Source organism: Hemiscyllium ocellatum, chromosome 3 (genome assembly GCF_020745735.1).
Source record: "Hemiscyllium ocellatum isolate sHemOce1 chromosome 3, sHemOce1.pat.X.cur, whole genome shotgun sequence".
Lineage (NCBI taxonomy): Eukaryota > Metazoa > Chordata > Chondrichthyes > Orectolobiformes > Hemiscylliidae > Hemiscyllium > Hemiscyllium ocellatum.
Window position 1 is genome coordinate 48914978 of NC_083403.1, and position 18701 is coordinate 48933678.

Genomic DNA, 18701 nt, shown 5'->3' on the forward strand with positions numbered 1-18701 from the left:
TTTGTCTGCCCTACTCCCTTTTAAACTGCTGTTGTTTTGACTTTTTTTTCCTAAGTTCCAAAACAATGCAACAGCATATAAAACAGTAATTGCTGCTCCTGGAATTCGAGGAAATCACCCCCAACATCTAAAATACCTCAAAAAAAGGAGCAACTCTTACAGCCAGAAATTTTTCCCGTCCTCCATTTTGGATTACCCAGAATCCTCATTCTGCACAAAGAGCTTCTAACATAGTTAACCTCACGGATTCTGCTGACTTGGTTATTCCACTTATACAGTGAGAACTGGTCCATTTGGAATGGAAATGTCAATTCCCATCTGTTCTGATTGAATTAATCCTAAATCATAGAAAAGGTACTGCAATAGACATCAGCACCCTGAATGAGGGTGGGAAAAACTGGTCAGGATTCCTTTTCCTGATTACAAACTTCAATTGATTCATTAGATGAGGATTAATCTGAGCTATGACATCACAATTGAATAATGGACTCTTGGATATGGAACCAGGAGGATGTGTTCCCTGTAACATATGCAGTCACAACCCCAAGGTTCCTGCACAGACCTTGAACAAGTTGCCCCCTTATATTGTGTGTCCTGTTTTCCAAAGATTGTGTGTGGCTACACTTAAAAAAAAATTAGAGGAATACAGCAATAGAGTAACCAGTGCCTTTGGAACCTTACTCTAAAAACTCAAGTGCATGGAACATTCATTTTAAACCATAACCTTCATGAATTTAATTTCTCAAAGGAAATTTGTCAACATTCCATAGAAAGTATAGGAGAAGCTGAGAAGACCCCCTGGAGGCGGGGAGAAGAATACTTTTTGAGTTCTCCTAAATTCTGTGGTGCTTAATCAGAACATCAACTATCAGATCATGGTTAGAGAGAAAATTCCAAGCATATTTTTAACATAGAAACTATATTCTTGCACATTTGAAAGATCATTTGGAAAATCATATACCTTTCTCTTTCTTCACCTGTCTCATCCAAAACCCAAGCAAAGGCAAAGGACGCTTTTCCTGCTTTTTTTGATTCTTGTTCATATTTGTGCATTATACGTTTGTTTACCTTTCCCAGAAGGTAAAGTAGATGACCCATTAAAGTACTTTTGCCAGCGTCAACATGGCCTAAGAAAATAGAAAAGTTATGCTTATATTAATAAACCACATTCTGCTTATTTAATAGATAAAAGTTTTGTACTTGTGTAAGGAATCTATGCTACCCATACTTTGTTAAGTAAAGATAAATTAGGAACCAAGTGTAAAATTTAGAAACTGACACATGCAGTGGATAGACATCCATCACCTACCACAATGATTTTTTTCTCTAATCTAGCATGATATTTCCTGTCATATATTCATCAAAGCATCAGCTAAAAGCTGCTAATGCACCATAAAAGAAGGTCCAAACTGCTTTCTTCCTTGCGTGTATGGCTTAAACTATATAACAAATGTATTTGCCAATATTTCTCAAAATTCAGGAGGAGATGGAGACAGCTAATTTGAATTCCTGATTTTTGAGGGAGACCATCTTCAGTCCATTTTTCTCAGTGAAATTCAGTCTCTCAAAAAAGTGGGGAATAAGAGAAATGTGGCCTACCCTGTTGTGGATATCATACAGAAAATTATACAGTATAAATCATTTCAATATTAATTTAGACTTAAAATCTGATCACTCTTGAAACTTCTTTTAAATTAATAAATACAAATCTGTGTACCAATAAAAAGAGATTAAACCAGCAAACATTACTCAATTACTAGAAACACTACTAATACAAACATTGTGATGTGTTGTATTCTGGGAATTTTTTTTAAATATAATGTAACATGTGAAAGGAAAAGAATACAAAAATAGTACCTGAAACCATAAGTTTCATTTGAATCAGAGTTTCCATTACTAGCAAAAGCAAACTACTATTTAGGTGATCAGCAGATGCAACTTTATGCAGATACATGTCTGCTAAATTGAACAACAGAAGCACTTTCCAAAACTTTGTATACATCTAGCATTTCAACTATGGAAAACAGATTTTTATTTTTTTTTGCTTTTCAATGCCACTTACTACAAAATAATCTAACAAGCTTTTCACATAAATATTCCTACTAATATTAGAACAGCAACAAATGAATCAAAAAACAGGTTGATTTAGAATCCATACCCTCTGGGGACATTCTGACTAAAATCTGCAGAGTATGGGAAATACCAATTTCACAGACAATGTAACAATCTGTGACTGCTGTTAGCAGCTTCCACTTGTCAATATTGTTTAATGGCAGTTGGGTTGAACTAACCCAAATACTTCCTGATACCAGTATTTCAAATCTGTCTATTTGGCAACATGATAATTTGAATAGCTGACATCTACTGTATGTGATAGCATTATTTTAAAATATATAAACAGCTTTGATTTGCATTAACTACTAATTATTCAAAATAGGGCATGCCATCCACCTCCTGAATTCCTTCCATTATTCCAGGTCATTACCCAATTTTCATTAGCATGGGCTAAGCATTTAGGTAGAAAGACCACATTGTGCAATTCAAACCTGGCCTGCTCCATTGCAAGGATAGGCATGTTATATGGAGTTGGGCCAGTTTCCCTGTGACCCAGTGTCATGAACCATCCAAAAGTAAATTCAACAAGTCTTGTACCTCTGCCATCCATGCCAATTCATGCCCCTTCCCTCACCAATTAAATGTTTACACTATGCATGTAACCAATGAACCTTATGATAACAATGTCAAGAGCAAAAGTGATGATGACAAACACTCATTCATGAATTTTATTTTGACAAGAAATTACTGTCCTCATAATCCTTTTAAGAACCTCTTTTACTAATATTTTAATAGTATGATGGTCATTTTTACAAGGTTTTGAGCAAGTTTTTTTTTCTAGAGTACTGTGTACAAGTAAATAAAGAGTGTCTTGGTGATGGGACACTGACCTCTGTGCAGTTAATTCTGAAAACAGAACACACCTGAAGAATATTCACTCGCAACAATCATTTTGGAGTTGAGGTAAACACTTCTGGCATCATACTTTTATTTGGGAAGCTTGACTCATTTGATCTTGCTATGAAAGATTGAGCCCAGTGTGGACCTGCAGTATTTTCGGTGATAAGTGGCTTAACTTTCCCAGAGGCACCAGATACTAAGACCTTCCAAGAGTTAATGGAGTTCATTAAAGAATATTATGACCCAAACCTCCTCTAATTCTGTGAGGCGATCGGTTTTATTCAGCTGTTAGAGAACCGGGGGAATCCGTATTGGGATTTTTGATGAGGTTAAAATGACTGGCAGAGGTATGTGGCTTTGGTTTAATCCTTAATGAGATGAAAAACCTTTTGGTATGTGGGATTAATGATACGCAGAAGTGCCTTCTAGCTGAAGCCCACCTGGACTTCAAATAGGCACTGTTGCCAGGGTTGGAGGGTTTGAGCTATAGAAAGAGGCTAAATAGGCTGGGGTTATATTCTGTGGAGTATTGGAGGCTGAGGGGTGACCTTATAGAGGTTTATAAAATCATGAGGGGTATGGATAGGGTAAACAGACAATGTCTTTTCCCTGGGGTGAGGGAGTCCACAACTAGAAGGGATAGGTCTCATGAGAGAGGGGAAGATTTAAAAGGGACCTAACAGACAACTTTTTCATGTAGAGGGTGGTGTGTGTATGGAATGAGCTGAGAGAGGAAGTGGTGGAGACTGCTACAATTACAACATTTGAAAGACATCTGTATGGGTATATGAGTAGTAAGAGTTTATACGGATATGGACCAAGTACTAGCAAATGGGACTAGATTAATTTAGGATATCTGCTCAGCATTAACAATTTGGACTTAAGGGTCTATTTCCATGCTATACATCTCTGTATAACTGGCTCTGTCATTAGAAAATGTTGCAAATGGAGCATGGGAGATACTGGACATCCCAATGGAAGTGGACTCCCTCACCTGTCTGACTGAGTTTGGGAACACTGTTTGAGTGTAGACAATTGCAGAGCCTCATGCAAGGCATATCCTGAGCAGGGGGACTCTAGACCAACCCACAGCAGAACCCAACAACAAAGCCTTGACCAATCAGATAAGAAGTTCTTCAGGATCTGGGCTGGCAAGCCATTGTAATCACTGTTGTTATGCAGACTCAAGGCAGCAATGGAGTCCTACAAGGCCTGACTTGTAGGCCAGTACCCAGGAAAGTGCACACCCTGGAAAGTTCCCCCACATGTATGTTAAAATTAATGTTGGTTTAAATGGTCACCCAGCTCGCTTGGAGGTTGATACCGGAGTAGCTGTATCTGTGGTTGCAGAATCTGTCTTTATCAAGATTCGTTCAGGACTCCAACCCTTAAGTTTTCCCAAGGCCACAGCCAGATTAAGAACATACATTGGGGAACCATTGCAGAGTAAGGCTACAACTTTGGTTCCGGTCTCCTACCAGAAGCAATAGCCACAGTTACCGTTGGTGGTAATAAAAGGCTCAGGCCCAAGCCTATAGTGGGGGGGCAATTAGAAAATGGCTTCCTCAGTGAAATTCTAGTGATATACGCAGGAGTATTTCAAGTAGTGCTCGGGACTATCAAAGGGGCCAGACCACATTATATGTTGGCCAGGAAGCCTGGTGCCATTTATTTAGTGGGAAAAAATAAAGACAGAGATCAGGAGGCTGGAGAGCGAAGGAATCACCAGACCAGTGCAGTTTACAGAATGGGCAGCACCAGTCATAGCGATTGTGAAGCCTGATGGCTCGGTTCACCTTTGCGGGGATTTTAAGCAAATAGTAAACCACTTCTCACACCTGGATAAATACCCAATCCTTCACATAGAGGACTTGTGTGCAAATTGGTAAGGGGCTGTCTTTTACAAAGCTCGACATAAGCCATGCCTACCTACAATTGCAATCGGATGAGGAGTTCCAGAATTACACTACAATTAATACCCATAAGATATTATATCAAATATATGAGACTGTCATTCGGGGTATCATCAGCCTGCACCCTTTTCCTGTGCACCATGGAGAACATTTTATAAGGGTTACCCCAGGTTTCCATTTATCTGGATGATGTACTAGTAACAGGGCAGATCAATAAAGAACACTTAGATGTAGTGTTTAAACATTTCTTCCAGGCCAATGTACACCCTAGAAGGGAAACGTGTGTTCCAGGCACCCCAAGTGAACTACCTGAGTTATAGAGTTAACAAAGCCAGGTTACACTCATTTGAAGGTAAAATGAGGGTGATAAAATGAGCCCCAGCTCCCACATCCATATTGGAGCTTAGGTCTTTTTTCCAGTTAATGAATTACGGAAAATTCACATGTAACCTGGCCTCCACCTTAGCACCCTTACACCTGCTACTGAAAAAGTGTCAGCCTTAAAAATGGTTGTGTAGCCAAGAAGTAGTCTTTAGGGAAGTGAAAAAGCAGCTATCATCATCTAAGGTGTTGGCCTACTACAATCCGAAGCGAGAGGTAGTGCTAACATGTGATGCCTCCCCGTAGAGTATTGGAGTAATAGTGGCTCACTGGTGACCCATTGGAGAGGAACACCCAATAGAATATGCTTCCTGGACTTTGTGTTTGGCATCAACCAAAGATTCCACCAGTACTTTTTACAGACGAGAATCGATCATACTAACAGATCACAAACCCCTGCTAGGGTTACTGAAGGAAGACAAGGTGCTCCTGTCCATAGCTTCTGGCAGAATTCAGCATTGGGTCCTTATTCTCAGCACATACAAGTTAGAACATCATCGAGGAAGCCAAGTGGATAATGTGGATGCCTTCAGCCGCCTCCCACTGGCAGATACTCCACCAATAGTGGCTGGCCAATATAACCAGGAGATGGATTTGAGGTTTGCACTCATTTCCCTGTTAACTGATTGAACATTGCGGTTTGGGTTTTGGCCTTGCTACTCCTTCCCCTGTAAATAGTGTATTTTTATGAATTGCTGCTTTTAGTTTGTTGTCAACTGTTTGTATTTTGTGCGGTTTCATAAAATTTTTTTAAAAAGCCAGGAGATTTAGAATCTCCTCAGGTCAGGGGACTGACTCCTAGCTGACGAAGGGTGACTTGGTGACAGGATACCAGCCTCTGTGCAGTTATTTCAGACCACAAGGAGCAGGTGATGCACAAATTTGTTCCTCTGAGATAGGTAAGAAGGGGTAAGATTAAGGAACCTTGGATGACAAGAACAGAGGAACCTCTCGTCAAAAGGAAAAAGGCAGCTTACGTAAGGTGGAGGTAGCAAGGATCGAGCACAGCTTTAGAGGATTACAGGCTTGCTAGAAAGGAGCTCAGAAATGGACTGAGGAGAGCCAGGAGGGGGCACAAAAAGGCTTGGCAAGGAGGATTAGGGAGAACCAAAAGGCATTTTACTCATACGTGAGGAATAAGAGAATGATCAGGGAGAAGGTAGGGCCAATCAGGGTTAGCAGAGAGAACTTGTAGCAGATAGGGGAAGCCCTAGTTGAGTTTTTTGCTTCGGTTTTCACCAAGGAAAGGGAACTTGTTGTAAATGAAAACTTAGAGGAGCTGGGACACAGTCTTGACCAGATCAAGATTGAAGAAGTTGATATGCTAGAAACTTTGGAAAACATTAAGATTGATAAGTCCCCATGGCCAGATTTATCCTAGGCTGCCTTCTCACTCTCCACGGGAGTCGTACGGGAGGATTGGAAGGAGGCGAATGTTGTTCCTCTTTTCAAGAAGGGTAATAGGAAAATCGCTGACAATTACAGACCAGTCAGTCTTATGTCTGTGATCAGCAAAGTTTTGGAAAGAACTCTGAGGGATAGGATTTATGACTATTTGGCAAAGCATAGTGTGATTAAAAGCAGTCAAAATGGCTTTGAGAGGGGCAGGTCATGCCTCACAAATCATATTGAGTTCTTTGAGGTGGTGTCAAGACAGGTCAATGACGGTCGAACAATGGATGTGGTGTATATTAGATTAGATTAGATTAGATTACTTACAGTGTGGAAACAGGCCCTTCGGCCTAACAAGTCCACACCGACCCTCCGAAGCACAACCCACCCATTCCCCTACATTTATCTAACACTACGGGCAATTTAGCATGGCCAATTCACCTGACCTGCACATCTTTGGACTGTGGGAGGAAACCTGAGCACCCGGAGGAAACCTATGCAAGCACTGGGAGAATGTGCAAACTCCACACAGTCAATTGCTTGAGTTGGGAATTGAACCCGGGTCTCTGGCGCTGTGAGGCAGCAGTGCTAACCACTGTGCCGCCCACCATTGGACTACGGCAAGGCATGTAATAGGGTTCCCCATAGAAGGCTAATTCATAAATTCAGGAAGCATGGGATACAGAGATACAGCCCAGATTTGGCTATGTTGGTTCAGAATTGGCTGGCTGACAGAAAGCAGAGAGTGGTTGTAGATGGAAAGTATTCTGCCTGGAGGACAGTGTTGAGTGGGGTCCAGCAGGGCTCTGTTCTTGGGCCTCTGCTCTTTGTAATTTTTTATAAACAACTTTGATGAGGAGGTTGAGGGGTGGGTTAGTAAATTTGCAGATGACACAAAGGTTGGAGGTGTCGTCAATAGTATAGAGGGCTACTGTAGGCTGCAGCACGACATAGACAGGATGCAGAGCTGGGCTGTGAAATGGCAGATGGAGTTCAACCTGGATAAATGTGAAGTGATGCATTTTGGAAGGTCAAACTCGAATGCTGAATATAGAATTAAAGTTAGGATTCTTGGCAGTGTGGAGGAACACAGGGATCTGGGTGTGCAAGTGCATAGATCCCTCAAAGTTGCCACCCAAATGGATAGGGTTGTGAAGAAAGCATATGATGTTTTGACTTTCATTAACAGGGGGATCAAGTTTAAGAGCTGCGAGGTTTTGCTGCAGCTCTACAAGTCCCTGGTGAGACCACACTTGGAATATTGTGTCCAGTTCTGGTCACTATAGGAAAGATACAGGGGCTTCAGAGAGGGTGCAAAGAAGGTTTACCAGGATGCTGCCTGGACTGGAGGGCTTGCCTTATGAAGAAAGGTTGAAAAAGCTTGGACTTTTTTCTCTGGAGAGAAGGCGGAAGAGAGGAGACCTGATCGAGGTGTACAAAATAATGAGTGGAATAGGTAGAGTCAATAACCAGAGACATTTCCCCAGGGCAGGATTGACTGGTACGAGAAATCATAGTCTGAAGATATTAGGAGGAAGGTATAAAGGTGACGTCAGAGGTAGGTTCTTTATGCAGAGAGTTATGAATGCATGGAATGCGTTACCAGCTGTGGTGGTGGAGGCATTTAAGTGACTGCTGGACAGTGAGTTGAGGGGTGCATGGGTTAAGTTACTATATTTTACATTAGGATTAAATCTCAGCACAACACCGTGGGCCAAAGGGCCTGTTCTGTGCTGTACATTTCTATGTTCTAAGCAAACCTCTTATCCTAATGTGGAAACTCCACATGTAACCGACAGTTCTAGAGGGTAGAAGAACTCAATCTATGATGAAAGATGTGGAGCTGTCACACAGATTCTGTGGGACATACCAATCCCCATGTTAATCTAATAGAGATAGTCAATATTGTATTTGTTTATCAGTAAGCATCTGAGAAGGGAGCATGATTTAATTGTTTTATAAAATGCTTACAGATTTTTTGCTAATCTTTCATTTTAATAAATCTGTGCATCAGTCATAGCCGAAGGCACACTTGAATAGCATTTCTGATTCAAATTCAACTTCTACCTAAGCATTTAAGATTAAAGTTTTAGTCAAAATTAGGTGGGTCAACATTTGCACAAGTTACATTTTGGAGGTATTGAAATCCATTCTCTCCCATCACTTCCCTCATGCAGAGTTGCCAAAAGTAATGGAAAACAAGCCAGAATTGTGAGGGCAGACACCAAGAGTTCAACAACCACCTACATTAGTGTAATCATAGAATCCCTACAGTGTGGACAAAGCCCATTCAGTCCATCAAGTCCACAACGACTCTCCAAAAAGCATCCCACCCAGACCCACCACGCCCCCCTACCGTATCCCTGTAACCCTGCATTTCCCATGGCTAATCCAAATGGCCTGCACATCCTGGACACTATGGGGGATTTAATATGGCCAATCCACCTAACCTGTACATGTTTAGACTGCAGGAGGAAATCAGAACACCCGGAGGAAACCCATGCAGACACAGGAAGAATGTGCAAACTCCGAGAGCGGATCAAACATGGGTCCCTGGTGCTGTGAGGTGACAGCGCTAACCACTGAGCCATCGTGCTGGTGAGAGGTTGACTTCGCAGCAAAAGAGTGCCAAGTACAAACTGTTCGGACTTTTTTTTAAGCTGAAAGCTGGAGGTCGTATACTCAAGGGAGATGAAAAGTGATTTTTTTTGCCAAACATCAGAGGTTAAGTCTCACACAAAATCAATCACAAACAGTGTCTAATTCTTCTTTTTGAGGTGAACGAAAACACACAAGGGTTTCTGATCTCCCCACTATGCTATACACAATGACAGCGTTTTTCTTTAGAACATTACATTAGAAGTGACGTACAAAGATACAGAAAGTGGAGTTTCACCTGTCACTTTGTTCTAAACACAAAGGGAACATTTGAGTAAAATCCAAAATGCTTGATATGTGAGCTAAAATAAAAAATAGAAAATAAACTTTGATGAAATAAACACACATGTTTAGTGCAAACTATACCAAAAAAAAACTGTGGGTATTTGTAACAACAACCTATATGGATCAGTAATTTTACTATCACAGATAAACATTCCTGGGCTTCATATTAATATTTTATAGTTCAATCATTCCCTGGTCTTGATCCTCACTATCACTGCAAACTCTTTTAGCTCTACAATGCTCTAGGATCTATGCACGCCTCAATTTGCACAACCTCAATTTTAATCAAAAACAGAAATTGCTCAAAAGCTCATCAGGTCTGGCAGCATCTGTGGAGAAAAAGCAGAGTTAACGTTTCGGGTCTAGTGACAATATGTTTGGCTTCTTAAATCCTAAGTTTTGGAATTCCATCCCTACAACTCTCTGGCATTCCTACTTTAATATACTTTTTGAAAAATTTAACTCTAACTAATCTGGTCCAGGAGTTCCTGACAAGGATTGGTGACTTTTTTTTAAAAAATAAAAGTCTTAGGAAGTGTCTAAGATTGTTCTTAGCGATCAGTATTATTAAAACAAACAATATCATGGTGCAATTGAAAGATTTTCCTTATTAATTTAGCAGCTGTCATAAGACAAAGGGTCAACAAAGAACTGACCATTTTCTATTATTGACATTGGGACATTTTTTGGGAACATACACAGAATTGTATAAATATGATACGCCCCTCCTACAGTAGTAAGCAAATTTGTCCCTTTGATGGAGGTCTGTCAGAATTTCAGTGCCTTAAATGGAGTTTAGGCACATTTCTATCTTACTATCCTATTGCACATCAACCTGGAAAAGCACTGTGACCACATTCAGGACAACTGGAATGATAGCTCTAATAAGACAATGATAACTGTGTATATTTGAACTGCATTAGCAATTATCCCTTACCTATCACAACAAGGTTGAGCAGCTGCTTCCCTGCTTGCCTCTTTTCAAGCTCAGCTTTCACATCAATCTGCTGTCTTGCTTTGACAGAGACCTTACTGGGAGTCTGAACCACTGTTGCTTCTTCAAATGAAGGGGCTACATAAGCTGTTGAATTTGACTTGGATGAAGCCTCCAGCACCGTAAGTGAAGAAATCTCTTCAGAGACTACACCTTTTCGCAAGTGGTCGTTCTCATCAACATTTGCACTATAGCCAACAGAGTAAATACGTTTAGTACAGCATGCTTTCAAATAAATGCGTAATGTAAGAACATTTTTGCTAGTCTGTATGGAAGAAACAAAAGCATAAATATCATATGTTTGTGAACAAAATTTTCATTCATGAAGGCATAATTTGAAAACAGCAAAACTGACAAAACATTCAAGTGAATTATTGATATTTAAAGAGAAATATAGCACTGTTTTTATGAATGTTAATTTCGGACCTTGCCCACAGGATATTTGGGATGTGTATAGATGAGCTGCCCACAATTACCCATCCAATATTAAGTTAGTTGATTTTGCACACTGGGAATAGGAATTAGCGAGAGGATGGGAATTGGCCTGGGCATTCTCCAGAAATACTTCAAAATAGATACAACTCTGATTCTTCACCAAATCCCTTGTTTCATTGTTTGCTCACATATATAAATTTCTACTGCATGGGAAACCTTATATGACCACTGTCAACAGAGACATGCAAAGGGAGAAAAACGGAGAGAAAAACACTGACATGCCATTCCTTCAGCATAAATACAAATGCACTCCCAGGCTAGATTTAAGAAAACACAAAATAGAATAAATCAAGGTTCTGTTACTTGATTTGTATCCAGAGTTCTAAATAAATATTAGAGACATAATGAAAGCTGGGGAATTTAAACTCAGCTAATTAAATTAATTTGGAACAATAATAGCATCAAACATTATGGTCATGGAACTTCTAGATTGTCTTTAAATAAACCTTGCTCATTCACTCAAGTCCTCAATCTGCAATCCCTTCCTGGTCTGGCCTATATGTGAGCACAGATTTACAGCTATATGGCTTGCCTTTACATTTCCTTTAAATGTTCAGCAAACCAATCAATTGTAATCAAGACAACAGAACTCTGCCATAGTCTCAATTAAGGACAAGCAATGTATGTTGGCCTGGTCTGTAATAATATTGAATAATACAAAGTATGTGGCAACTCAGTTGGTAGCCCTCACCATCCAAATCTGAAGGCTTAGGTATTTTTTTCCATTCATTTATAATGATTCTGGCTTGGCCAGCATTTATTACCTAACCTTAATTGCCCTGGAGAAGGTGTTTGTGAGCTGCCTTTCTGAACTGATGCAGTCCATTTGGACAGCCATAATATTGCTAAGGGTGTAGGGTTCCAGGATTTTAACCCAGAGACAATGAAGGGACAGTGACATATTCCCACATCAGTATGGTGAGCATCTTGGAGGGATACTTACAAGTGTTGGCATTCCCATGTACCTGCTGCCCCTGCCCTTCTAGTTCGTAATACTTGTTGGTTAAGAAGGTTCTATCAAAGGAACCTTGAAAATTTGTATCTTGACTGATTTGTACCTTGTAGATGCTGGACAGGCTTTGAAGATGAGTCACTCCCTGCAAGATCCCTAACCTCTGACTTACTCTTGGAGATGCAATATTTATATGATTAGTCCGGTTCAGTTTCTTGATAATGGCAGCCCTTAGTCTGTTGAAAGGATTTAGAAAGGGTGATGTCATTGAATGTGAAGATGCAATGGTCAGATTCTCTCTTGCTGGATACAATCATTGCCTAGCAGTTGTGAGATGTGAATGTCGCTTGTGAGCCTAAACCTGGATATTGTCCAGGTCTTGCTGCTTTTGGACACAGATTTCAGTATCTGAGGAGTTGTGAGTGGTGTGCTGAACATTATGCAATCACCAACAAATCTCTCCACATCTGACCCTTTATGATGGTGCAAAGGTCATTTGTGAAGCAACTAAAGATAGATGAGTCTAGGACGCTAGCTTGAGAAAATCCTATAAAGATGTCCTGGACCTGAGATGACTGACCTTCAAAAACTACACCAACTTTTTTTTTGTGATGGGTTTGATGCCAACCAGTAGAGAGTTTTCCTAATTCTATTGATTTCAGTTTCATTAGGATGCCTTGATGCCACATTAAATCAAATTGGCCTTGATCTCAAGGGCCATCACTTCACTTCACTCCTGGAGCTCAGCTCTTTGTCCATGTTTGAATCAACGCTGTAATTAACCCAAATTGACATCCACGAACAGATTATTGCGAAGTAAGTACTGCTTAACAGCACTGTTCATGATCCCTTTAATCACATTACTGATTATTTAAAGCAAATTAATGGGTAGTAATTGGCCAGGCTGGAATTGTCCTGTTGTTTTGTGTACTGAATTTACCTAGAAAATGTTCCACGTTGTCAGGTAAATGTCTGTTTGAAGCTTGGCTAGGAGCACGGCAAGTTCTGGAGCATGTCTTCAATATGATTGCTGTTGTGTTGTCAGGGCCCATAGCCTTTGCAGTATCCTGTGCCTACAGCCAATTTTCTTAATATCTTATGGCTGAAGATTAGCACTTTTATGGTAGTGGGGACCTCTGGAGGAGACTGAGATAGATCATTCACTCAGCACTTTTGGCTGAGGACTGTTGCAGATTCTTCAATTTGTTTTGCACCGATGTGCTGTTTAAGTCCCACTTTGAGATTTGAGCTTAAAAGTCAAGGCTGGTACTCCATGCAGTGCTAAATCAGTGCTGCGCTGTCAGAGATGCCAACTTTTAGATGAGATGTTAAAACTTTGCCTTTCCAAGGAGCACATAAAAGATCCCGTGGTGCTATTTCAAGCAAGAACAAGGGAGTTTTTCCACAACGTGCTGGCCAATATTTATCTTTCAATCAATAGCACAAAGGCAGATGATCTGGTTATGATAACATTGCTGTTTGTTAGAGCTTTCTGTATGCAAATTGACTGCCATGTTTCCAACATTACAACAGTGAGCAATTCAAAAGTATTTGATTGACTGGAAATCACTTTCAGATGTCTGTGGATTGAGCTAGAATTGACAACAATGACAAAGTTTTCCAACATTCTAGTGCTGTTGGATATGTTCTTTTTCAATCGTGATGATAAACCTAGGCCCTGCTTCTAAGTGACATGAAAGATCCTATGGCACTATTTTGAAGAGGAGAGGTAATTCTCCCCAATGTCCAAGACATTATTTATCCTCAGCCAACGGATCAAAATAGATAACCCAGTTATCATTTAAACTGTTTTTGCAGTGCATAAGTTAGCTGTCATGCTTCCAGCAATAAACAATGACAATGCTTCAAAAGTACCTAATTAGCTGCAAAGTGCACTGGGATATTATGATCATGAAAGATGTTAATATAACTGTTGGTGTTTCTTTCTGAGATAACAGGACCTTATACAGACAACTAGTGCATCAATGGCCTTCCACTTCATAAAAGAATGTCTTTATTTGTTCTGAAAACATGAGCTTACCTATATACACACACACATATGCACAGTTATGCTAAAAATCATTGTATTGAGATAAATTATATCTGTATGCTTCCTACAATTACACATCACCTATAAAAGCTGGTTAATCTACGCACCAACATGAATACAAATGTTGTACCAAGCTGAAAATTTTTCATACAAAAAATTAGGTCATTATAGAACCAAATCCATTTCAAGTAGGAAGATTGTAATGGTAACAGTTTCTCAATATTACTCACAATTCTGAAGCTTTACATTGTGCTTCAATTGCACTTAAGGGATTAGTAAGAATGGTACCTTTTTTGGCCAAGCAACCAACACTTATAGTATCAGTTACCAAACCCAAAAAAAATCCCTGAAATAGTTTTTGCGGACATGAGAGAACATTGAGAATCGTATCATCTTTGAGCTACAAGAAACTTCATTAACCAAACAAAACTTAGTGCAATTAATGAACTTAATTTATTTCCCATTTTCTCATTGCCCTTCAAATGAGTTCTCCTCTAACTTTTGTAAGTTTTGTGACATTTTACTGTCCTCAGACTGCTTTTTTCTTTTTTTATATAAGAAAAGGTCAGACAGCAGTCTGAACATTTTCATTTGTTCGTCCGTTTCCACAAATACACACCTTCCCACACCATTTTAGCAAAAACAAAAGTGAAATATGAACTCTTGTAGCAAGGCAGTTCAGCTTTAAAAACACTCTCTGAAACACAATTAAGATAAGTAATGCTTATCTTTGAAAACTATCTTCATTGTGTTGTACTTCGCACGATACATTCTGACAAAAACATTTAATACTAAAAACATTTGACTACTCAGGCACGTAACGCAATAAAACATTTAACCAATACAAGAGAAATTAAAGAGAACTACCTTGGTATATTAAAGCCTGTTATTTGTTTTCCAGATACTGTCATTTTTGCTACTTTTGGCACGATATCAGCGTCAACTCTTGCAGCTTGCTCCCTTGCTTTGCCTAAGGTACAATTGGAATAAGATCAGAAACAGATACAATATCAACAGTAAAATTGAACGCTTAAACTATCCTTTTTAATTCAATGCAAAACAGTTTAGGTGCAGTGATACAAAAGATGGTCAAATACCTCTAGAATCAGGTCAGACCTCTAAATGCACCAAAGCTAACCAATGTGGCATTCCTCGGAAATGTTGTCTCATGCTACTTGGCCTCGGTAGTGTGCATGGTATAAAGATGGATTTAACAATTTTCAGCTAATCCACGTACAAGAATATTCTAATTCTACCACATATCACATAGTATCATATTAATATTTGCAAGTGTTCTCATGTGAAAGATTTCACGTGTCACTGAACAGGCGTCTGCATGTGTGCAGAACATTTTTTTTCCCAGTGGGGAGAGCTGAAGCCATGTAGTTCCCATAAGGACACAAGCATAAAATACAACCAAACTGCAAAAGTGGCCATACTTAGCTTTTGGATATCCCACCCCCCCCCCACCCCCACCGCCAAAAAAAGGATCAATTAGTTGTGACAGAGAAGCCTGAATTTCTAAACCATTTCCTTGCATAATTTGTATCCCTACACCTGGAAGATGATTGACCAAAAATACTTTGTTTCTTTTGCCACAGATGCTGCATAGTTTGCTGAGTAATTCCATCATTTTCTGTACTTATTTCTGGTTTCCAGCATTCACAATTTTCACTTTTGCATTGCTGTCTAGCTGGCCTTTGGGCCAACATAGATTTATACACAAATACTGAAAGTAACTAAATGTTGTGTTCCTCTTTTAGGGAGGAGTTCAGTCCACCCAAATTACAAATGAGTTCTTCATTTTAACTTGAACCTGATGGTCAAATCATTTTCTGCATGTACCAGAATACTGTTATTATTGGAAACAACCTGTTTTCTTTGATTAGAAGTTTTAAAACAGTACAATACCAAAACAGCTCACTAAAATAAGCCATCTTAAAAGGAACAGATTAGTGTAAAAGACCTTCAAGGTAGAGAACCAATCTCATAGCTGTGCTACAGATTTAGCTTTTGACATCTATATTAACCTACTTAAGTGTTACAGCACTGATCCTTTTTATTTTTGTGGAAAACATTAATACAGTTTCACTTTTGCACACCCGGCCCAGGAGTAAGAAGTCTGTTTATACCTAAGACAACAGATTGACCTTTACTTCCTACACTTAAATCAGGAAACTATCTCAGACTGCTGTTTGAATCAGATCTCAACACTGATTAGAATTATAGAACCACTGCAGTGTGGAAAGTGACCATTTGGCCCATCAAATCTGCAATAATCCTTCAAAGAGCATTCCACCCAGATCCAGCCTCTGTGCCCTATTCCCATAACCCCACATTTACTATGGCTAATCCACCTAGCCTGCACATTAAGGGGCAATTCAGCCTGGCCAATCCACCTAATCTGCACAGTTTGAATGTGGAAGGAAACTGCAGCACCCGGAGAAAGCCCAAGCAGACACGGGGAGAACATGAAAACTCCACAATGACAATCAACCAAGGCTAGACTTGAACCTGGGTCCCTGACACTGTGCCAACCACTGAGCCACCATGCTGTTTATTCTAATACTTTCAAGGAAGGCAACCAACTTTTCATTCTTTAACTTGAGCTCAATCAAAGCCTTGCTTTCCCTATCATAATTCAAACCAAACCCTGCTCACCTGTTACTACTGGGCTCACTGGCTTCCAATCTGATAATGCCTCAATTTTTCTAATCCTTAATCCTAGTGTTCAAATTCTTTCTTGACGACCCCAAACATTTCACCTTCTCTGTAACCAGCTTTGCAACCTCCTCCAGCCTTACAAACCCCCAAGCATTTGCTAATCCAGTAATTCTTATCTCATACGTATCTCTGATTTTTTTCACTCTATTACTGATGGCCATGCCTTTCGCTACAGAGGCACTAACCTTTGGAATTTCCACCCTCTACCAATATTTACTCTTTTAAGTCATTCCTTGAAACCTAGCTCATTAAACACGCTGTTGATAACACATCCACTATCTCTTTATGTGGTTTGGTGTCAAATTTTGTCTGATTATGTCCCAGTCCTTACATTAAAGGCATATACAAGTTCAATTCACTGTTGTCTGAATGACTCAGTATCACACATCAACAAAAAAGCTAAATAATGTGCACGCTGGAAATCTGAAACTTAACAAAAAAGTGCCAAAGAAACTCAGCAGATCTGTGGAGAGAGAAACAGAGTTAATATTTCAAATCTGTATGACTCCACTTTTTTTGTACTCAAAATGTTAATTTTGCTTCTCTCTCCACAAATGCTGCCAAACCTGCCAAGCTTCTTGAACACTTCCTGCTTTTATTATTATTGACTCAGTACCATGCTAGGCAACTCATTTACCTTTCCATGATGTGTTGTACATAGCCTTCCAAATACCAGATTTATCAACAAAGTTGCAGCTTATAGGATACAAGGCAAAGCGACTATGAAGTTAGCTGAATTAGAGAAAATTGAGAATAGTGGTCAACAGTTGTTCTTTGGACCATAGTTTCACGGTATGGTTTGCCCACAAAAGGAGGCCATTCAGACAATCATGTCTGTTCTGACTCTCTGAAGAAGCAATCCACCTAATGTCACTATCCTTCCTTTTCCCCACAGCCCAGCAAAACATTTCCTTTCAGATAATTGCCCAATTCCTTTTGAAAGCCCCAATTTACCCTTCCATACGATACTCTCCAAATCCTTACCACTCACCGTGAAAATGCTTTTTCCACATATCACTATTGCTTCTTTTGTCAATTACCTTAAATTTACAAAAGAATCAAGGAAGGTATTTCCAAGGGATGGTTGGAGGGCCGTTATTTTTTTGATCCATATTAATGATTCAGACTTGTATGTGCAAGATACAACCTTAAAATTTGTAGATGACACAAAACTCAAGAGTATTGTGAACTGTGAGGATGGTCGTGACAAACTTCACGAGGACAAACAAGCTCGTGGAACGAGTGGGCACATGTCAGGTACAAATCAAAGCAGAGATGTGTGACATGGTACTTTGGTAGGAAGAGAAAGGAGAGGCATCACAAAATAAAGAATGTGATTCTAAGGCTGCAGGAACAGGGAGACCAGATATGCACAAAACATTGAGCTGGTGGGTTAAAAAAAGTAGCTGAAAAGACTAGGGGATTCTGAACTTCATAATATAAACAAAGTTAGAGACTTGTTAAATATTGCTTTGGCCACTGAACTTAAACATATGCAGGATTTAGAAAGGACACAGCAAGACTTCAGAGAATTGTCCCTTGGATGAGGAACTCAAGTTATATGAATAGATTGGAGAGGCTGTGTTTGTTCTTAGCTTTCACAGAAGAGTTTAAAATCATGAGGTGTCTGAACAGAATGAATCAAGATAAACTGCTCCCATTGGTAGAAGGATCAAGAAACAGAGTACAGCTTTGAAATGCTTGGCAGAAGATATACTCACCATTTTCTTCCCCTTTCTTCTCCCCCAGGCCAATAAATCCTTTTCCTAACAAAAAAAAACTTTCTACCTTTTATGCAAGTGATCAAAAATGTTGTTCAATTAGACACGGCAAGGACTGAAGCCACTTCCCCTAGTTACTGGTTCCATTACTCTCCTTGTCAATTGAGATTAGAATAGCATA

At 39.6% G+C, this 18701-nt stretch overlaps 1 protein-coding gene across 3 annotated transcripts in view; it reads right to left on the reverse strand.

Moving 5' to 3' along the window:
* The window catches only part of hbs1l (HBS1-like translational GTPase), a 172626-nt gene that overhangs the window by 36934 nt on the left and 116991 nt on the right, over window positions 1–18701 (reverse strand). For all 3 annotated transcript variants that reach the window (XM_060849819.1, XM_060849810.1, XM_060849837.1), the window contains 3 exons: window positions 14943–15045; window positions 10522–10766; window positions 962–1127 (listed from right to left, as the gene is read on the reverse strand). In XM_060849819.1, the coding sequence (XP_060705802.1) occupies window positions 962–1127; window positions 10522–10766; window positions 14943–15045 (514 nt within the window). The remainder of the gene's footprint in view (window positions 1–961; window positions 1128–10521; window positions 10767–14942; window positions 15046–18701) is intronic.